The 23,458-nt window shown below is 38.9% G+C and overlaps 1 protein-coding gene across 1 annotated transcript in view; it reads left to right on the top strand.

Moving 5' to 3' along the window:
• LOC150080177 (amine oxidase [flavin-containing]-like) overlaps window positions 1-23,458 on the top strand; it is a 139,174-nt gene that overhangs the window by 61,623 nt on the left and 54,093 nt on the right. The window contains exons 9-10 of the mRNA XM_090381966.1: window positions 5,737-5,896; window positions 21,553-21,655. Coding sequence (XP_090238092.1) covers window positions 5,737-5,896; window positions 21,553-21,655 — 263 coding nt within the window. The remainder of the gene's footprint in view (window positions 1-5,736; window positions 5,897-21,552; window positions 21,656-23,458) is intronic.

Genomic DNA, 23,458 nt, shown 5'->3' with positions numbered 1-23,458 from the left:
CATCAGCCAAAAAAAAAAAAAAACCTCTTTCACTTCACCCCTCTGTTCGTTCGAAATACCTGTCCAGCTGAGCCTTAAATTTATTTAGGCTATCAACTTTCACAACAAGGGATGGAAGTCTGTCCCACCAACCAACTACCCGCTGGGTAAAGGTAAATTTCTGCACATCTATCCTACATCTGTCTTTCCTCAATTTGAATTTATGCCCTCTCAGGTGATTATTCTGAGCAATAGGCAGTATCCCATCAGCATTGAACATGCTCAAACCATTCAAGGCTTTGTACACCTCTATCAGATCACCTCGCCGGTGCCTAGTCTCCAGACGCTGTAATTTGCAAAACTTAAGCCTTTCTTCATAAGAGCAACCCTTCGTTCCGTTCACTAACCTTGTTGCCCTTCTCTGTACTAATTCTAGCAGCTCTACATCCTTCTTGAAATGAGGCCTCCAAACCTGTATACAATACTCAAGGTGCAGCCCGACCATTGCCTTATACAAGGGAATAATCACCTCCCTATCCCTGCTAGAAAAATTCCTATATATCATTGACAATACACCATGAGCTACTCTTGCAGCCCGTCTGCACTGCTCAGAGAACTTCATATCTGCCTGCACAATTACCCCCAGGTCCTTTTCATTCTCTACCACTGTCAGTGTAGTATCACTGAGTTGATACATTGCTCTGGGGTTGCTGTTTCCCATATGTAGTACTTTACATTTGTGAATGTTAAACTTCATTTGCCACCTCTCAGCCCATCTGCTCAACCTTTCCAGATCCTGTTGCAGCAGCATAGCGTAATAGCATCCTTAACAACCCTGCCAACCTTTGTATCGTCTGCAAACTTGGACATTAAGCTTGATATACCATCATCAATATTATTTATAAATACAGAAAACAACAATGGACCCAGTACTGAACCCTGAGGGACTCCACTAATAACATTAGTCCACGATGAGAAGTGTCCATTAATTCCACTCTCTGTCTTCTGCTACTCAACCATCCCTTTATCCATAGCAACAATTTGCCACCAATGCCACACTGCTCCAATTTGTGCAGCAGTCTTCCATGTGCAACAGTAACAAAAGCCTTTCTAAGATCCAAATATATAATATCAAAGTTATTCCCTGCATCCAATTCTTTTGTGACTAAATCATAGTATCCAATCAAATTGGTCAGGCAAGACCTTCCCTTAACAAAACCATGCTGTGTCTGTCCTATAACTGTATTCTTGTCAAGATGATCCTGCAGTGCTTCTTTAACAAATGCTTCCATTAATTTTCCTGGAACAGAAGTTAAACTCACAGGTCTATAATTACTTGTGTCAGCCTTTGATCCTCCTTTGTGAATTGGGGTTACATTTGCACATCTCCCATCTGTGGGTACCTCCCCTGAGTCCAAGGAAGCTCTCATAATTATGGCTAATGGATTGCTTACTTCCTTTGCTGCCTCCTTTAATATAACTGGATAGATCCCATCCATCCCAGGTGCCTTTCTTGTATTTATCTTCAACAATTTCTCCTCCGCTTTACTCTCAATTATTATAAGATCATATAGCTCACTGCCAGTGTTTACTTCATCTATGGCCTTCCCCTTCCTGAATAACTCCTCATTTGTGAATGTAGATGCAAAATATTGATTTAGTTTGTTAGCTACCTGAGCAGGATCATGAACAGTTGAACGATCGATATCAAGTGGACCAATCTGATTCATCCCCTTCCTTCTAGAGTTTACATAAGTAAAGAACTCCTTTCTGTTTTTCTTTGCATCCCTTGCCAAAGATTTCTCGTAATCTGCCTTCGCCTGCCTAACCTCCTTTGTAACTTGGTTACAGATCAACTTATATCTATCGTAGGCGTCTGTGTCACATGTTAATTTATATGTATCCCATGCATTTTTCTTCTCTGCCATATGTCTCACTAGTTCATCTGACATCCATTTAATCCTGAACCTTGAACAATATTGCTTATTTGGTATGTAAAGCCTAGTAGCTTCCAAGATAAGTTCTTTGAATGCTTCCCATTTTGACTTTGCTGTTGGTAACATCATCAGTTGGTCCCACTGTATAGAATTTAAATACCGTCTCAGACCATCGTAGTTGCCTTTACGAAAGCAATAACCCTTCCCTTTACCCCTGATGGTAGTTACCTCCTTGAGTAAATCCCACTTCAGCACACTGTGATCACTGCCACCTAGTGGTTTCTGTATCTGCAGATTCTTAATGCATGAAGAATCACTACTGATAATCAAATCAAGAGTATTGCACCCTCTAATTGCTTCCCGAACATGCTGATTTAGAAAACAATCATCCAATAAATCCACAAAAGCCTTGCTAGTGTGTGAGTGACCAACCCACAAATTCCAGTCAATATCTGCAAAATTAAAATCCCCCATTATAAGATTCTCTGATTTACTGGCCCACTCTATTTCCCTGTAGAGTTTCTTATTATTATAGTCATCAGAGTCATTAGGCCTATAGCACACTCCTACTCTCAATTTTGATCTCCCAATGCTTATGTCACACCAAACCGACTTGACCTGCACTGTCCAGCGATGTTGACTGACTTCACTTCCTTGGATTTTATGTGTTTTTTAACTAATAGCATAACCCCTCCTCCCTTCCTATCCTGTCTATCCTTTCTGTAGATGTGGTACTCCCCAAATTCCAGTTCTGCATTACTTATATCTGTGTGACACCACGTCTCTGATATCCCAACAATATCCGCCTTTGATGCTTTGAGCAATACCTCAAATTCATCAAATTAGCATTAGCATTAGTAGATGCATTTGATGCAAGAAAGCAAGCTTATGCAGCATCAGCCAAAAAAAAAAAAAAAAAACCCCACTTCACCCCTCTGTTCGTTCAAAATACCCATCCAGCTGAGCCTTAAACTTATTTAGGCTATCAACCTCCACTACAAGGGATGGAAGTCTGTTCCACCAACCAACCACCCGCTGGCTAAAGGCAAATTTCCGCACATCTATCCTACATCTGTCTTTCCTCAATTTGAATTTATGTCCTCTCAGGTGATTATTCTGAGCTAGAGGAAGAATCCCATCAGCATTGAGCATGCTCAAACCATTCAAGGCTTTATATTCAAGGCTAAATTTATTTACCAAACTCCTAGCATTGGTGTACACGCAAGTATACATGCACCTGTTCTTTTTCTTAGCTACCCTAACGCAACCCATGTGTTTACTTGTACCGCAATGACTCCCATCAGTCTCTGAAATATCCCGCAACTTATTTTCCAAGCTGCTGCTCATTCCAATAGAAGCAGTGCAAGAATCACTTTCACCTCTGCCAGTGGCTACTGTTAATCTATTAGTCCTTGTATCCCCCCCCCCAATCTATCAGTTTTCCGACCCACCTAACACTGCCTCGATAGCATCAGCAAACATTCTTGCACCCTTTCTATTTAAGTGTATCCCATCCCTGTAGAAGCAGACTCTCCTGTTAACAAGTACAGACCAAGCTGAAAAAAATTCTACCCCTTGAGCCTTGCACAATCTTTCCACGGCCGAATTGATCGACAGGGCTCTCATCATATACTCCCTCCTATCGTGTCTGGGCAGAATTGCAGACATCTTCAAATTCAACCCTAATTCACGGCTTTTTTTCAACACTTTTTTGTACTTGTTAAGTAATTCCGCTGGTCTCCTACTCTTAATATCATTAGTGCCAATGTGTACAACTATATCACCTTTTTTGCCCTTAAAAGATGATATCCGCTCTACAACATCATCAACCTTTGCTCCTGGCTGACGTACCCTGGTCCTGTTCCACCTATCCTTTTTACAAAGCATGTTTCCTGTTTCCCTGACAATAGAGTCACCAACAACTACTAGTTCCTTTGGGACCAGCGCATTCTGCCTTGGGGGTTGCCGCTGTGTAGCGTGATGCCCAAGTGCAAGCTCTGGAAGGCACCTCCGTAGCCAGGTGGGAAGGAGCAGCAGTGCGTAGCACGCGCTTCTTGATTAGACCGGGGTTCGAGCCCGTCACCACTAAATACAGAGGATGCGGAAAGGTTAAGGAATGACGACCGCATATCCCGGAGCAATATGGCCTTAGTTGCTAATGCTCCTAAAAAAAAAAACCAAATAACAAAAATAACAAGCTCTGGCATTGGTGTGGGCAGCTGAGAGCTTGATGGGCCCCTCACTTTTAATCCTTCGAGAGCATCCACCCTGTCCTTCAAGCTCTCATATAGGCCTATAACAATGCTGAGTTGTCGCCTGATTTCTTTACACTCCTTGCATCGCGCATATACAGAGATATGCCCCATGGCAATATCATGTCCCATACCTGACTGCTCCACAAACATCAAGCAAATAGTGCATTTTAAAAGGCTGTGATTAAGAGGGCAACTGCCCACCTCAGTTCTCCCCTGAGCCACAGCACTTCCATTAGCTTGAGCCTTTTGCTTTGCTGCTCTGGTCTGAGTCATGATTTCGATTTAATTTCAATAAAATTTCAATTTCAGTACAAAATTAAAACCCTAAACTTGTATCCCAAAACAGTTATAACGCTCTATTTACGTTTCAGTATCGAGTGTTATCTACGAAATCCCTTTATATAACTTCCGTATCAAGTTAAGTATTAATTATTTAATTTTTCTAATTATTTATGTTACGTAACCTAAGTCGTTATATGTATATAGTTAAAAGTACAATTTAATTGACAATGAAGTTCAACAAGATTAATAGATTTACCGATTAATTGACAATATTATATTATGTACTATACTATACTAAGCTTATGCTATCTAGTTCAAGATATTTTGTATCGCGTAACAGTGGCGGCAATTTACGAGCGGTAAATCTACGGACACTTAAGTATCGATTAACTTCCAAATCTCGCTGTCTCAATTCAGAATAAACTAAGGATCCTGACTAGCTACTTACAGAAAATAATTTGATATAACAATTGGTGTATGCATAAGATGTGTAATTTGTGTATGCATAAGATGAAACAGAAAAGTTCTTCAGTATCTTAGAAAGAGCAGTTATTGTTGTTGTTGGTTTTAGGCACATCAGCAACTTAAGCCGTGTTGTGCCATTGTGTTATGTCTGTATAACTGTATGTTCATGGACTGATCTGCATGTTGGCAGGCTGAAAAACTTGAAATAACTCGCAGGAGGAATTCCCTACTTACCTGAGATTGGCTAACTACATCCCCAATTGAAGGGACCTTTAGAAATCCCTCCATTCAGAGATGAGATTCAAACTGAGACTTTGGCACACAAGTGAAAAGAAAAATGTTATAAAAAGTTTGACAAGTAAACTAATAAATCCTTATTGGAATATAAATAAAAGCACAAGAGGACTAAGATATATGTGAAAGAGGCTATTCTGTTTTCCATTATTTTGGGAAAAAAATATTTTTCCATTTAGTTAAAAAATCTCAGAATAAGTAGGAAAACCAAGCGTGCGCACGTGCACACACACACACACACACACACACACACACACACACACACACACACACACACACACACACACACACAGAGAGAGAGAGAGAGAGAGAGAGAGAGAGAGAGAGAGAGAGAGAGAGAGAGAGAGAGAATGGACTTTTATTTAAAGTGATTTTATAAACATTATAAGGAAAATTATGAATAAAAGTTCACTAATTTTATTTATACATTTGAATGTTTGTAGTAAGAGCATCACTTTTTATAATTAAATGAAAAATAGTAGCAAAATGTTTAATTTATGGGACTGTTTAAATGTATTCATCAGGCAGACTATATTATCTTAGCAATTCCTCCAGCTATTCAGACCAAAATCCATTACAGTCCTCCACTTCCACCTCACAGAAATCAGTTGCTACAACGGATGCCAATGGGAACAGTGATGAAGTGTATATTGTATTACCATAATGCATTCTGGAGGGCCAAAGGTAATTGTCCAAATTTTCATTATCCTTCTTTCATGATTTTCAAAAAAATAGTAATGAGAACCGAAAAGAGAGAGAGAAAATTCTCTCTCTTATGTTATAATTAGTTAGCATTACATTATCGTTTATAGCAGATACTACAACTTGTGCATCACTACCAAATCTCAATTTAATAAATCATAAATCATATTCTTTTTTTTTTTTTTGGAAGCAAATTTTGTGAACTAAGGAATAGAAAATTTTCAATAGAGAAAAAACAACTATGGGCAGTATAAAATACCTGTCTTTGAAAGGAATATCCCTACAGGAGGTTCATGTTGATATGGTATGGACATTAGGGGATAAGGCACCTGCATATTCCACAGTTGTGAAGTGCACAGAGAATTTATTTGTGTTGTTTGTTGTTTGGTTTTTAGCAGCATTAGCAACTAAGGCCATATTGCTCCGGGAATATGCGGTGGTCATTCTCTGACCTTTCCGCATCCTCTGTATTTGGTGGTGATGGGCTCGAATCCCGGTCTAATCAAGAAGTGTGTGCTACGCACTGCTGCTCCTTCCCACCTGGCTATGGAGGCACCTATTTATTTGTGGCAGGGAATTGTGCAATGATGCAAATCATTCTGGACGACCCTCTACAACTACCACTGAGGAAAACTGCATGCATGACCTAGTGGTGCAAGACAGACTGTCAGGTGTATAGCTGAGTCTATAGGCATATCAAATGGCAGTGTTGATTCAATCCTTATGAAATATTTTAAGATGAAAAGGTCAGTGCTCAACGGATCCCAGGAATGTTGACAGTGAGCAAAAGGCATACCGCAAATGAATGTACATTGAACATGCTTTGTGAGGATCCATGAAATTTCTGGTCCCACTTGTTACAATGGATGAAACATGGGTTCATCACTTTGACCTAGAGACTAAAAAACAAACTCTAATGTGGAAACATCCATGTTCTCCATCTCCCTTCTTGAGAGGTGGAGAGCATGGTGGATCTGATATCAATAAGTTCTATGTATATGGCAACTTCATAAGGCAACTTTGAAGGCTTCATCAAGAAAAAGTGGTATGGAAAACTGTGAAACTGTGTTTTGTTCCTCACAACAATGCACCCAGTCACACTTCCCAAATTGCAATGATTGCCATACAGACTGCAGGATTTCATTTGCTTCAGCACTAACATATTCTGCAGATCTTGCCCCTAGTGATTCCCCCCCAAAAAGCTGAAGGGTAACGTCTGTAGGAAGAGATATGCTTCTGACTTGGAAGAGGTTGTGGCTGAGGGTGTGTGTGTGGTTAGAGGACCAAGATATAGATTTTTTTTCCCCCAGTGGGATCAAGACACCATAGCATCAGTGGGAGAAGTGCATTGCAGTGGCTGGGGACTGTGTCAAAAAATAAAAAAATAGAATCATAATTGTACATCTTTCCTGTATGTGTCAGAATACAGACATTTTGAACCACTTTCATATTTGTTGGTCATAGGACCAACAGTTTATAATTTTTATTTAATATTAATTTTAAATTAATTTAAATAAAATAAATTATTACAAAACTATAACTTAAACCAGAATTACAATTATCAGAAACATGCAGGATGAAATGTACCTCATATAAGTGTCTATGTTTTTTTTGAGAACATAATCCACAATAAAACCAATTTAATTAGAAACACAGTATTCCAGAATCTACATATGCTTACAAGAAACCCTCGTTACCTGCTGTTTGTAGTGTTTACATCATTAGAATGGAACTTAATGGGCATATCACATGTGTTGTTGTGTTGTACTTGTCACTTTGTATAGTTTATATTTTATTTCTGAAATTATATATTTTTGTTTATATTTAATTTCAGAAGTTTTCTGTATAGTATAGACTTTACATGTCCCCTTTTTCTTTTTATTTTAAATTCTTTTCTGTTCTCATTTCTAGATGTCTGCTCCTCTCTCCTGTGTATTATCTTTGCCACATCTGTACACATTTTTGCACATGATATGTCTCCTGCATGTATGTTGGTATGTGTGGTTATGGAGCTAATACCACACTGGAGGCATGTTATATACAAAAATATATGTGGACATGGCAAGATATATATAGGAGAGATGGGTAGATGACCTTTCCCTCCTTATTTAACTGTAAGGGAAGCTACCATCCTCATCCTTTCTCCTTGTTTTCTCTGTGTCTCCCACTATTCCGCGCTTATTTTTCTTACCAGGCCGTCCTTTTTTAATACCATTGGAAGGACTGAAGACTGCCAAGTTTTAAAGTGTATGCCCCCCCCTTGTAACAAGAGAGAAGAAGTTTCTTTCCAAGTAATTGCAGTTTACTGTTTGTTCAGAGGTCAGATATACAACATAATAGGGAGCAAGTTGTGAGACATAAGCAGAATATATGTCAAGGTGTTCATCACTGAAGATACTAAGCAGATCATGGCACTTAAGGCACGATCAAGCGGTTCTCCCAAACTGGGTGCCAAAATTTAGGGGGCACAAAATTCCCCGAAAATTCACTGATTTGCTGTAAATGAGAGGGCGCTTGGGTTGCGGAAAAAGAACAGTCGGTGGATTTTTGGCTGCTGTAAAGGGATAAGTATTTTTAATTTTTACCGTATTCTTCATTAATTAACATAGTACATTTTGTTTTACAGAGATATTAAATAGGTTTAGTAGCATTTGTTAGCTTCTTATTTTGAATTTAACCAGCGATTTTTGGAAGTTATGACTCCCAGTGTTGGCACCAATATTGTTGAATTAGCCGCCATATTGTAGTCGATAAGAAATAGCTTAATGTATATATATATATCTCAAACTGATAGCATAAGGTATAAAGTAAAACTAGATATCGTAATACAAAGCACTGTATTAGGAATCTGTTAGCAATTAATCAAAAATAATATTAATCTTATTAAAATTCATTGTTAATTAAATTGCAATTAAACGGAAATCATGACCCAGACTAGAGCTGCGAAGCAAAGATCACAGACTAGCGAGAGTGCTGTGACTTGGGGGAGAAATGAAGGGGCGATTCTCCAATGCATCACAGTCTCAAAAAATATGTGAAATGTGAAATGTTTGCTGATCTTTCTAAAACAGGGCATGATCTAGCCAAGGAGGATACCTTTGTGTGTGCTAGGTGTCTAGAGTGTTAAGAAATTAAGTGCTAACTCAGTGTTCTGATGGGCGTCTATGAGAGCTTGAGATGTAGGGTATATGCCCTTGAAGAAATTAATATGAGGGGCCCATCAAGCTCTCAGCTGCCTGACTCAGTGACAGAGCTCACTTCTCTGCATCAGGCAAAACAGAGTTAATCTCCAAAACAGAGTGCGCTGGTCCCAAAGGAACTAGTTATTGTTGGTGATTCTAGTGTCAGGGAGATGGGGAATATACTATGCAAGAAGGATAGGTGGAAGAGGACCAGGTTATGTCTGCCAGGGGCAAAAGTTGATGACGTTGTAGAGCAGATATCATCTATCAAGGGCACAAATGTGATGTTATTGTACACGTTGGTACTAATGACATTAAGGGTAAGAGATCTGCAGATTTACTCAACAAGTACAAGTCAATGTTGGAAAAAAGTCACGAGTTAGGGTTGAATGTGAAAGTGTCTGCAATTCTGCCCAGACATGATAGGAAGGGAGTATATGATGAGAGCCTTGTCGATCAATTCAGCCCTGCAGAGATTGTGCAAGTCTCAAGGGATAGAATTTTTTCAGCCTGGTCGGTGCTTGTTGACAGAAGAGACTACTTCTACAGGGAATGGGGTACACTTGAATAGAAAGGGTGCAAGAATATTTTCTGATGCCATCAAGGCAGTGTTAGGTGGGTCGCAAAACTGCTAGCTTGGGGGGATATACAGAATAAAAGGTTAACAGTGGCCGCAGGCAGAGGCGAAAGTGATTCTTGCACTGTTTCTATTAGAGCAGCAACTTGGAAAGCAAGGTAATGGAGATTTCCAGGACTGCTGGGAATCATAGTGGAACAAGTAAATGCATGGGCTGTGTTAGGGTAACTAAGAGTAGGAACAGGTGCATGTATACTTGTATGTACACCAATGCTAGGAGTATAGTTAATAAATTTGATGAGCTTGAAGTGCAAGTCAAGACATCAAAGGCAGATATTGTTGGGATATCAGAGACATGGTGTCACACAGATATAAGCAGGTCAGAATTGGAATTTGGTGAGTACAATGTGTACAGGAAGGATAGACAGGAAGGGAGGAGCAGTTATGCTGTTAGTTAAGTAACACATAAAATATAAGGAAGTGCATCCAATTGATTTTGGTGGACAATGCAGTGTTCAGTCTGTTTGGTGTGAAATAAGCACTGGGAAAGGAAAAATGAGAGTAGGTGTGTGTTATAGGCTAATTGAATCTGATGAGTATAATGATGATATCCAGCTCAGGACCCTGGGTATGGGCTTGGCACACCCAGGGTCCTGAGCTGGATATCATCATTCTTCTCTTCTTTTCTTGGTGATTCCCTTCTACTTCTCTCTCTCTCTCTCTCTCTCTCTCAGAGTAATTCAGAATTTTTTTTTTTTTTTTTTTTGGCTGGTGCAGCATAAGCCTCAGGCTTCCTTGCACCATATAGCTAATAATAATAATAATAATGAGCAGCTGTGCAGAGAAATAGAGTGGGGCATTAAATCAGAATGTCTTATAATGGGGGATTTTAACTTTCCAGATATTGAGAGGAACTTTTGGGTTGGTCACTTTCACACCAGCAAGACTTTTTTGGATTTATTGGATGACTGTTTTCTACAGCAACACATTTGAGAAACAACCAGAAGGAGTAATACTCTTGATCTGATTATCAGCAGTAATTATTCATGCATTAAGAAATTTCAGATAAAGGAACCACTGGGTTACAGTGATCACAATGTATTGATGTGGGAATTACTTAAAGATGTAACTACCATCAAGGCTAAAGGGAAGGGCTTTTAAGGTCTGAAACCTCTGTAGTCACCTTTTGTAAAGGTGACTACAGAGGTTTCAGACAGTTTATAAATTGTGTACTGTGGGATCAACTGATGACGTTACCAATGTTGAATTCTAAATTGGAAGCCTTCCGGGACTTAAATTTGGAGGCCACTAGGCTTTTCATTTCAACTAAGAAATACTGTTCAAGGTTTAGGCATAAATGGATGTCAGCTGAATTAATGAGGCTCGTGGCAGAGAAGAAGAATGTATGGGATGCATATAAAGTATCAGGTGACACCGAAGCCTATGACAGGCATAAACTAGTCTGTAATCAAGTCACAAAGGAGGTTAGGCAGGCAAAGGCAGATTACGCAAAATCTTTGCCAAAAGATGCAAAGAAAAACAGCAAAGAGTTCTTTACTTATGTAAACTCTAGAAGGAAAGAGATGAATCAGATTGGACCATTTAACATAGATGGGTTGACTATTGTTGATTATGCTCAGGTAGCTGATAAACTGAATGAGTAGTTTGCATCTACATTTCCACGTGAGCAGTTATTCAATGAGGGGAGTGCCAGACGTTTATCAAAAGCTGACAGGGAGCTAAGTGATTTTGTAATAACTGAGAGCAAAGTGGAGAAGAAATTGTTGAAGTTAAACATAAGGAAGGCACCTGGGGTGGATGGGATCTATCCAGTTCTATTAAAGGAGGCAACAGAGGAAGTAGGCAAACTCTTAGCCATAATTATGAGATCTTCTTTGGACTCAGGGGCGGTCCCCATGGGCTGGAGGTGTGAAAATGTACCACCAATTCACAAAGGGGATTCAAAAGGTGATACAAGTAACTACGGACCTGTTAGTTTAACTTATGTTTCTGGGGAAAATAATGAAATCACTGGTTAAAGAAGCATTGCAGGATCATCTAGACAAGACTGCAGTAATAGTTAAGACACAGCATGGGTTTGTTAAAGGGAGGTCTTATCTGACCAATTTGATTGGATACTATGATGTGGTCACAAAGGAACTGAATGCCAAAAATAATTTTGATATCATATACTTGGATTTCAGGAAAGCTTTTTATACTGTTGTACATGGAAGATTGCTGTACAAATTGGAGAGGTATGGCATTAAGGGAAAGTTGCTACAATGGATAAAGGAGTGGGAGACGACAGAGAGTGGTAATCAATGGACACTGCTCTTTGTGGACAAATGTTATTAGTGGAGTTCCTCACGGTTCAGTGCTGGGCCCATTATTGTTTTGTGTAATCATCAATGATTTTGAAGGTATATCAGGATTAATGTCTGTGTTTGCAGATGATACAAAGGTTGGCAGGGTTGTTAACGACAGTAAAGACAGTATGCTACTCCAACTGGATCTAGATAAGTTGGGAAGATGGGCTGAGAAGTGGCAACTGAAGTTTAACATTGACAAAGCAAAGTACTGCATATGGGTAGCAATAACTGAAGAGAAATGTACCAACTGTGTGGTACTACACTCAGGGAAGTGGAAAGTGAAAAAGATCTGGGGGTAATTGTGCAGTCAAATATGAAGTTTGCTCAGCAGTGCAGATGGGCTGCCAGGGCAGGTCATGGAGTCGTGTCAATGATATATAGGAATTTTGCTAGTGGGGACAGGGAGTTAATTATTCCGTTATACATGGCAATGGTTAGGCCACACCTAGAGTACTGTGTACAGGTCTGGAGGCTTAATTTTAGGAAGGATGTAGAGTTGCTAGAATGAGTACAAAGAAGGGCAACAAGATTGGTGAGGGGAACAAAGGGGTGCACTTACCAAGAAAAGCCTAAGTTCTGCAAATTGCAGCGCCTGGACAGTAGGCACCTGTGAGGTGATCTGATTGATATTAGCATTAGCATTAGCAGAGGCATATGATGCAAGAAAGCAAGCTTATTCAGCATCAGCCAAAAAAAAAAAAAAAAAAAAACCCACTCCCATTTCACCCCTCCGTTCGTTCAAAATACCTGTCCAGTTGAGCTTTAAATTTGTTTAGGCTATCAACTTCAACAACAAGTGATGGAAGTCGGTTCCACCAACCAACCACCCGCTGGCCAAAGGCAAATTTCCGCACATCTATCCGACATCCGTCCTTCCTCAATTTGAATTTATGCCCTCTGAGGTGATTATTCTGAGAAAGATGAAGAATCCCATTGGCATTGAGCATGCTCAAACCATTCAAAGCCTTATACACCTCTATCAGATCACCTCGCCGGTGCCTAGTCTCCAAACTCTGTAATTTGCAAAACTTAAGCCTTTCTTCGTAAGAGCAACCCTTTGTTCCATTTACTAATCTTGTTGCCCTTCTCTGTACCCGTTCCAGCAGCTCTACATCCTTCTTGAAATGAGGCCTCCAGACCTGTATACAGTACTCAAGATGTGGCCTTAGCATTGCCTTATACAAGGGAATAATCACCTCCTTATCCCTGCTAGAAAAATTCCTGTATATCATTGACAAGACACCATGAGCTACTCTTGCAGCTCGTCTGCACTGCTCAGAGAACTTCATATCTGCCTGCACAATTACCCCCAGGTCCTTTTCATTCTCCACCACTGTCAGTGTAGTACCGCAGAGTTGATACGTTGCTCTGGGGTTACTGTTTCCCATATGCAGCACTTTACATTTGTCGATGTTAAACTTCATTTGCCACCTCTCAGCCCATCTGTTCAACCTTTCCAGATCCTGTTGCAGCAGCATAGCGTCAGTATTGTCCTTAACGACCCTGCCAACCTTTGTATCATCTGCAAACTTGGACATTAAACTTGATATCCCATCATCAATATCATTCATAAACACCGAAAACAACAACGGACCCAACACTGAACCTTGAGGAACTCCACTAATAACATTAGTCCACGTTGAGCAGTGTCCATTGATTACCACTCTCTGTCTTCTGCCACTCAACCATCCCCTTATCCATAGCAGCAATTTGCCTTCAATGCCACACTGCTCCAATTTGTGCAGCAGTCTTCCATGTGCAACAGTATCAAAAGCCTTTCTAAGATCCAAATATATAATATCAAAGTTATTCCCTGCATCCAGTTCTTTTGTGACTACATCATAGTATCCAATCAAATTGGTCAGGCAAGACCTGCCCTTAACAAAACCATGCTGCGTCTGAGCTATAACTGAATTCTTGTCTAGATGATCCTGCAGTGCTTCTTTAACCAGTGCCTCCATTAATTTACCTGGAACAGAAGTTAAACTAACAGGTCTATAATTACTTGTGTCAGCCTTTGATCCTCCTTTGTGAATTGGGGTTACATTTGCACATCTCCAGTCTATGGGTACCTCCCCTGAGTCCAAAGAAGCTCTCATAATTATGGCTAGGGGTTTGCATACTTCCTTTGCTGCCTCCTTTAATATAACTGGATAGATCCCATCCACCCCAGGTGCCTTTTTTATGTTTATCCTCAACAATCTCTCCTCCACTTTCCTCTCAGTTATTACAAAATCATCCAGCTCACTGCCAATGTTTACTTTACCTACATCATTCTCCTTCCTGAATAACTCCTCATGCGTGAATGTAGATGCAAAATACTCGTTTAGATTGTTAGCCACCTGAGCAGGATCCTCAACTGTTGAACCATCAATATCCAGTGGACCAATCTGATTCATCCCTTTCCTTTTCGAGTTCAAGTATGTAAAGAACTCTTTTCTGTTTTTCTTTGCATCCTTTGCCAAGGATTTTTCATAGTCTGCCTTTGCCTGCCTAATCTCCTTTGTGACTTGGTTACAGACCAACTTATATCTATCATAGGCTTCCATGTCACCCATTAATTTGTATGTATCCCATGCATTTTTCTTCTCTGCCACATGTCTCATTAGTTCATCTGACAACCATTTAGGCCTAAACCTTGAACAATATTTCTTAGTTGGTATGTAAAGCCTGGTAGCCTCCAAGATTAGTTCCTTGAATGCTTCCCATTTTGAGTTTGCTGTTGGTAACATCATCAGTTGGTCCCACTGTATAGAATTTAAATACTGTCTCAGACCATCATAGTCGCCTTTACGAAAACAAAAACCCTTCCCTTTACCTCTGATGGTAGTTACCTCCTTGAGTAAATCCCACTTCAACACACTGTGATCACTGCCACCTAGTGGTTCATTTATCTGCAGGTTCTTAATGCATGAAGAATCACTACTGATAATCAGATCAAGAGTATTGCTCCCTCTTGTTGCCTCACGAACATGCTGATGTAGAAAACAATCATCCAATAAATCCACAAAAGCCTTGCTAGTGTGCGAGTGACCAACCCACAAATTCCAGTCAATATCTGGGAAATTAAAGTCCCCCATTATAAGACTCTCTGATTTACTGGCCCACTCTATTTCCCTGTACAATATCTTATTATACTCATCAGAGTCATTAGGCCTATAGCACACTCCTACTCTCAATTTTGATTTCCCTATGCTTATGTCACACCAAACTGACTCGACACTGCCCTTCCATCGATGTCGACTGGCTTCACTTCCTTGGACTTTATGTGTTTCTTAATTAATAGCATAACCCCTCCTCCCCTCCTGTCCTGTCTATCCTTTCTATACACATTGTATTCCCCAAATTCCAGTTCCGCATTACTTATATCTGTGTGACACCACGTCACACTGACACTGCTCTTTGTGGACAAATGTTATTAGTGGAGTTCCTCACGGTTCAGTGCTGGGCCCATTATTGTTTTGTGTAATCATCAATGATTTTGAAGGTATATCAGGATTAATGTCTGTGTTTGCAGATGATACAAAGGTTGGCAGGGTTGTTAACGACAGTAAAGACAGTATGCTACTCCAACTGGATCTAGATAAGTTGGGAAGATGGGCTGAGAAGTGGCAACTGAAGTTTAACATTGACAAAGCAAAGTACTGCATATGGGTAGCAATAACTGAAGAGAAATGTACCAACTGTGTGGTACTACACTCAGGGAAGTGGAAAGTGAAAAAGATCTGGGGGTAATTGTGCAGTCAAATATGAAGTTTGCTCAGCAGTGCAGATGGGCTGCCAGGCAGGTCATGGAGTCGTGTCAATGATATATAGGAATTTTGCTAGCGGGGACAGGGAGTTAATTATTCCGTTATACATGGCAATGGTTAGGCCACACCTAGAGTACTGTGTACAGGTCTGGAGGCTTAATTTTAGGAAGGATGTAGAGTTGCTAGAATGAGTACAAAGAAGGGCAACAAGATTGGTGAGGGGAACAAAGGGGTGCACTTACCAAGAAAAGCCTAAGTTCTGCAAATTGCAGCGCCTGGACAGTAGGCACCTGTGAGGTGATCTGATTGATATGTATAAGTCTTGAATGGGTTGAGGCTGAATGCTGATGGGATTCTTCCTCTTGCTCAGACTAAGAACCTGAGGTGGCAAAGTTTCAAATTGAGGAAAGATAGTTGTAGAATAGATGTACAGAAATTTGCCTTTAGCCAGTGGGTAGTTGATTGGTGTAACAGTCTTCCATCTCTTGTTGTGGAAGCTAATAGCCTAAATAAATTTAAGGCTGAGCTGGACAGGCATTTTGAACAAATGGAGGGATTTTTTTTGGCTGATGCTGCATAAGCTTGCTTTCTTGCATTGTATGCCTCTACTAATGCTAATGCTAATACTAATTTCAAGTCAGAGACGGCGCACAAAAAAATCTCGCACAGAGCACTGATAGACCTTGGGCTGCTTCTGGGTTATACGGAAAAAGTAAATGACAGTTTGGTGGAGTTCTCTCTCAAGGTGGGGGAGGAGGGGTTTCTGTATTGTTCTGTGGTATGACTTATGACCTAATTAACAAAGTTATGAGGGGAGAGGATGTATCTCAATCTGCCTACTTCTGGTTCCAATGCAGCCAGATATGTAGTCCTCTAAGCAGTGCAGGCAGCTGCCAGGACAACTCATGTGGTTTTGTCAATGATATATAGGAATTTTGCTACTTGGGATAAGGAGGTGATTATTCCATTGTATAAGGCAATGGTCAATCACTTCTTGAGTACTTCATACAGGTTTGGAGGCTCATTTTAGGAAAGATGTAGAGCTGCTGGAATAAGTACAGAGAAGGGCAACAAAATTGGTGAAGGGAACAAAGAGGTGCTCTTACTAAGAAAGGCTTCAGTTCTGCAAATTCCAGTGTCTGGAGACTAGGCACTTGCAAAGTGATCTAATTGAGGTGTTTAAGGCTCTGAATGGATCAAGGAAGCTGAGTGCTGATGGGATTCTTCTTCTTCTTGCCTGTGCACACGAGGGGCACTATGCAGATGAGGGACATAAATTAAAATCGAGTAAGGATAGTTGCAGAATATATATGCAGAAGTTTACCTTTAGCCAGCGAGTTGTCGTTCAATGGAACAAGCTTTCATCTGTTGTTGTGGAGGTTGATAGGTTAAATAAATTCAAGGAAGAACTAGACAACCTGTTGGAATGAATGGATAGGTGAAATGGAAATTGTTGGGGGTTTTTTTTGGCTGATTATGTATAAGCTTGCTTATTTATATCTAAAAACAATCTGATATCCATGGTAGACCTCTGAAACAACAAGAGCATTGCTCTTGTTGTTTCAGAGGTTGTTTCAGAAATAGCATTCAAATACGATATAATAACACCAAAGATTTGTCAATACAAATTCAAATTATTATGAATGTAGCCATGTGAAAAGGGAATATTGGTTTCTCAACTTGTAAGGTGACACTATTTTTAAAAATCACATCATTTGTAGTGTGTGTATTTGTCATGATATGTCTCCTGTATGTGTGTTGGTTTATGTGATTATGCAGCTAATACCACATTGGAGGCATGTCATATACAAAAATATATGTGGACGTGGCAAGATATACATAGGAGAGATGGGTATAGAAATGTGTTTATGAGAAAATTTGCTTATTGTTTGGGCTGAAAAACTTGGAATGCTTCATGGGAGGAACTGTACTCCTTGCATTTGAGATTGGCTTAACTACAGCCTCAATTGAAGAGGACTTTAGAAATTATTATTATTTTTTTTTATTCATATGGTGCATGGAAGCCTGAGGTTTATGCTGCACCAGCCAAAAAAAAATCCTGAGTTACCCTATGTGTGTTTGTGAGAGAGAGAGAGAGAGAGAGAGAGAGAGAGAGAGAGAGAGAGAGAGAGAGAGAGAGAGAGAGTCAGAAATAGAAGAGAATCACCAAGAAAGAGAAGAATGATGATATCCAGCTCAGGACCCTGGGTGTGTGTGCCAAGCCTATACTCACCAGATGTGAGCCCCTGGGGTTCCTTCAGTTGTTGATGGCAGCAAAACCCAGGCCATCCCATTGGAAAGACAGATATAGCATAGATGTGTGGAAATTTGCCTTTATCCAGCGGGTAGTTGGTTGGTGGAACAGACTTCCATCCCTTGTGGAAGTTGATAGCCTAAATAAATTTAAGGCTCAGCTGGACAGGTATTTTGAACAAATGGAGGGGTGAAATGGGAGTGGTTTTTTTTTTGGCTGATGCTGCATAAGCTTGCTTTCTTGCATCATATGCCTCTACTAATGTTAATGCTAAAGTGGACACATCAGTGTATTATGCCAGCTAAGCTGCCATGTAGGATGTCAGTTGACATAGGAACTAGAAGTTTAGTGTTGTTAGGCCCACAGGGGTCTATAGCAGGGGTCACCAAACTATGGCCCACGGGCCAGATCCGGCCCGCATAGTCTGTTCATCTGGCCCGCCCCGCACTGTGCTACAAATGATCAAAATTCTAAAATATATTGTAATTATTTATATGAAAATATAATAAATAGTGAATCAACGAAATACTACTGTTTCAATGACAGCTTTCAATGAACAAGGCCGAGTGATGAACACATAAAGGCAATTCTCTTGGTTGGGTGTAGCAATTCAAAAGCAAACATTGATGATATTTTAAAAGCTAACTGCCAGTTCCATAAATCACATTAATCTTTTCTGCTTATCTTATTTCTAATGTCGCCTTCCTTGATAAGTTTTTGATAAATAAATATATTTGTTATCTTTATTTTTCTATATATTCTTTATTTTTGCATATTTTGTGTATTGGTAAATAAATATATTCGTTGTCTTCATTTTTGTTGTATTTACTGAATTGTACATATTGAACAAAATGATTATATGGCCCGCACTCGTCAATCTCTCGGTTATCTGGCCCGTCGTGAAAAAGGTTTGGTGACCCCTGGTCTATAGGTTGGTGAGAATATACACACAAGGCACATGGCTTAAAAAAGAACAATTATTCTTCACTTTGTTCTGCCCAAGCTGGTTGTATGTGTGGTGAGAGCGGGGCAAGAACAGGCAAGTTTCTTATTTTTCTTTTTCATATATTTTTTTATACCTTTGAAGGTCAGGTGGCCATTCTCCTTCCCCACTACAAAATTATCACTAGTTTAATAGTAATTTACTTGTTAGAAATTGTGCCTGACAATGTTTTTTTTTTTAACCTTATTGTTAGCTTTTTGTTATAAAATTTTGAATTAAATTGTAAGCTCCATAGGCAGTTATCTACTATTATGAATCATATCAGTAATAAATTACTTAGCATCCATGCAGAGCAATTTTTATTACTTTAGTTTTGCATACTTGTTCTGTTAAAATAATGCTGTTTAAGTTATACATTAGTGATAACTGTACATATGTTATCATTTGTTTATTTTAATAATTTTCTTAAAACATGTCATTACAGAAGTTCAACCATTAGTATATCATAATTGTAAAAAGAAATATTCATAGTAAAAAGAAATATTCAGAGTGAAGATTACTTCTAAGAAATTTTACAATTCCACAGAAGGAATGCCTTTCCTCTTGTGAAAGAGCAAAATAGTATGTGAATATGCTAAAGTGAGAAATATAGTAGCAAAACACTGAAAAGATATCATATCAAGGAATAAGCAAGGTTTATTAAAATAAACTTATATCTGAAATGAGCAGCTGAATAGGGGAACTTTATATGTGAGTGTCAAAAACCAGTATTTGTATTAGAAAAGTTTGATTGCCATTGCTGTAATTTTCTCTTTGGAATATTCTAGGCTGCTAGTTCTCAAAGTGGGAGGTTCACCCTGCTGGTGGGACACAAAAAATTTCAAGTAAAGTGTAGCATGGTAATGATGGTAATGCATGTTTTTATTTGAATGAGAACTTAAATCTCTTTCTGTCTCTTTATCTATCTATCTGTTTCTGCATGTGTGTCTATAAAAAATGTAGCTATGTGAAAACAGAATCTGGGTTTCTCAACTTGTAAGGTGACACTATTTTTAAAAATCCTATCTCTTGCTCTTAAAACTAGAAGCATAAATACATTGCCTAATGATGTTTTGTTATAATAGCACTTATATTGCTACTACTGATATTTGGTGTGTGAAATTCCCACATTCAAGTGGCAGAAGACAGAGAGTGGTAATCAATGGACACTGCTCAACGTGGACTAATGTTATTAGTGGAGTTCCTCAAGGTTCAGTGTTGGGTCCGTTGTTGTTTTCGGTGTTTATGAATGATATTGATGATGGTATATCAAGTTTAATGTCCAAGTTTGCAGATGATACAAAGGTTGGCAGGGTCGTTAAGGACACTACTGACGCTATGCTGTTGCAACAGGATCTGGAAAGGTTGAACAGATGGGCTGAGAGGTGGCAAATGAAGTTTAACATTGACAAATGTAAAGTACTACATATGGGAAACAGTAACCCCAGAGCAACGTATCAACTCTGCGGTACTACACTGACAGTGGTGGAGAATGAAAAGGACCTGGGGGTGATTGTGCAGGCAGATATGAAGTTCTCTGAGCAGTGCAGACGAGCTGCAAGAGTAGCTCATGGTGTCTTGTCAATGATATACAGGAATTTTTCTAGCAGGGATAAGGAGGTGATTATTCCCTTGTATAAGGCAATGGTAAGGCCACATCTTGAGTACTGTATACAGGTCTGGAGGCCTCATTTCAAGAAGGATGTAGAGCTGCTGGAACGGGTACAGAGAAGGGCAACAAGATTAGTGAATGGAACAAAGGGTTACTCTTACGAAGAAAGGCTTAAGTTTTGCAAATTGCAGAGTCTGGAGACTAGGCACCGGCGAGGTGATCTGATAGAGGTGTATAAGGCTTCGAATGGTTTGAGCATGCTAAATGCCAATGGGATTCTTCATCTTTCTCAGAATAATCACCTCAGAGGGCATAAATTCAAATTGAGGAAGGACGGATGTCGGATAGATGTGCGGAAATTTGCCTTTGGCCAGCGGGTGGTTGGTTGGTGGAACCGACTTCCATCATTTGTTGTTGAAGTTGATAGCCTAAACAAATTTAAAGCTCAACTGGACAGGTATTTCGAACGAACGGAGGGGTGAAATGGGAGTGGGGTTTTTTTTTTTTTTTTGGCTGATGCTGAATAAGCTTGCTTTCTTGCATCATATGCCTCTACTAATGCTAATGCTAATTTTTTCATATATTTTTTTGTTTATGAGTGAAAATTGCAATTAGTAATAACAACCAATTGAAGTATAAGTTAAAAATGTTTGAGAAATATGCTCTATACTTTAGAATTACATGAAACACAGTTTGAGAAACACTGATACATTTCTTGTATTATGTAACAAAGCATTAAAGTTATCTTTATAAAATGGCAGCCATTGCATTAATCATAATGAAGAAAAATATTTTTGTAGAATTATGATTAATGCAATGATTTCATATGTTTGAGATATTTATATAAAAATGATTTAAATATTAATGTGAAAGGCTTCATATTTACTCACTCCATATTTATGTTTCAAAGGATATTGTGGTTCATTAATGATCAATGGCTTACATGATGATCATCCCATTGGCTTCACCTTAGATGATACAAAACCTGATGGATCACATCCAGCAATTATTGGGTAAGTCATTTTCTGTTTTCTTTTATGCACATTAAAAATAATTAAATCACAGATGTTAAATTTCAATTTATTTGTTTATTTTTCTTTATCTCGATATATTCTCTGAGATTTACTTTTCTCTTTAGCAGTGTGTATTTTTGAACACCAACACACTACTTACAGTACAGTTATTTCTGCTATTTGCTTTTGATTTTCATCTCTCTCTCTCATGAAATTCTGTTAAAAATTGTGTTGAACAATTCAACAGCAAATTATGATTATTAATTTTCACATTTTTGGAGGTTTATTTTTTATGTACATTTATGTTTTTCTTTTATCATAAACTTATTTTGTGTTATGTTATTAAAACATTATCACATAAAAAAAGTGCATTCCTCCTTAAAGTAGTGCAAACTTTTCTTATAAATTGTGATTTGATAAAGATCAATATTTTTCAATCAACACAAACATTTAGTGCAATACAGCATGCCATTATTTTTATGCTGAGTAGGATTCCTTTTTTTTGTAATATCGATCTCACAGCAATATGCCTATTCAATTTAATAGCTGCATACATCCATAGACAGAAATATCAGTTTCACAAGAAATTTCTCAGAATAATTTTTACTTCCTCAAATTAGCATTAGCATTTGTAGAAGTATATGATGCAAGAAAGCAAGCTTATAAACATCAGCCAAAAAACAACCCTTCCCATTTCACCCATCTATTCACTCTAAATGTTTGTCTAGTTCTGCCTTGAACTTATTTAAGTTTTCAACCTAAACAATGACAGATGGAAGTTTGTTCCAACTATCAACCACCCTCTGGCTAAAGGCAAATTTCTGCACATCTATTCTACAATTGTCTTTCCTCAATTTGAATTTATTTCCCCTCAGGTGAGTAATCTGAGCAAGAGGAAGAATCCCATCAGCATTGATTTTGCTCAAATCATTCAAGGTCTTTATACACCTCAATTAGCTCACCTTGCAGGTGCCTAGTCTCAGGATGCAGCAATTTGCAGAACTTAAGTCTTTCTTGGTAAAAGAAACCCTTTGTTCCATTCATCAATCTCGTCGCCCTTCTCTGTACTCGTTCCACCAGCTCTACATCCTTCCTAAAACGAGGCCTCCAGACCTGCATTAGTATTAACTTGATCAGTGGCCACATGGTGCAAGGAAGCCTATGCACCAGCCAATAAAAATAAATAAAATAAAATAACAAAAATAAATAAAAAATAAGAATAAAATAATAATAATAAGAAGAAAATTTTAAAAAATAATAATTAATAAGAGAAAAGGAAATAGAAAACCTATGCGTTTCACTCCTTCCCTACGTAATTATCCAGCTGACCTTTGAATTTCCCAAAACTGTAGCCTCTACTACCCATGTAGGTAACTTATTCCAGTAATTTATAACTCGCTGGATAAAATAAAACTTCCTGCAATCCAGTCTAAACATCTCCCCCCCCCATAACTTGAAATTATGGCCCCTAGTTCTAGAATCATTTATAACCGTGAAAACTTTGTCATCATTCATTTTACTTATGCCTCTCAGAGCCTTAAACATCTCAATCAAGTCTACTCTAAGGTGCCTAGTATGCAGTGCTCAAGGTGTGGCCTGATCATTGCCTTATACAAGGGGACAATCACCTCCCTATCGCTGCTAGTAAAATTTCTGTATATCATTGATAAGACCTCATGAGCTACTCTTGCACCCTGTCTGCACTGCTCAAATAACTTCATATCTGACTGCACAATTACCCCAAGTGCTTTTCATTCTCTACTACCCTGAGAATTACCGCTACCCATGTGCTGTATTTTACAT

Source organism: Mastigoproctus giganteus, chromosome 9 (genome assembly GCF_048544385.1).
Source record: "Mastigoproctus giganteus isolate SK-2022 chromosome 9, ASM4854438v1, whole genome shotgun sequence".
Classification (NCBI taxonomy): domain Eukaryota; kingdom Metazoa; phylum Arthropoda; class Arachnida; order Uropygi; family Thelyphonidae; genus Mastigoproctus; species Mastigoproctus giganteus.
Note: the sequence above shows the minus strand (reverse complement) of the source record. Positions and strands in the feature narration are given on the sequence as shown.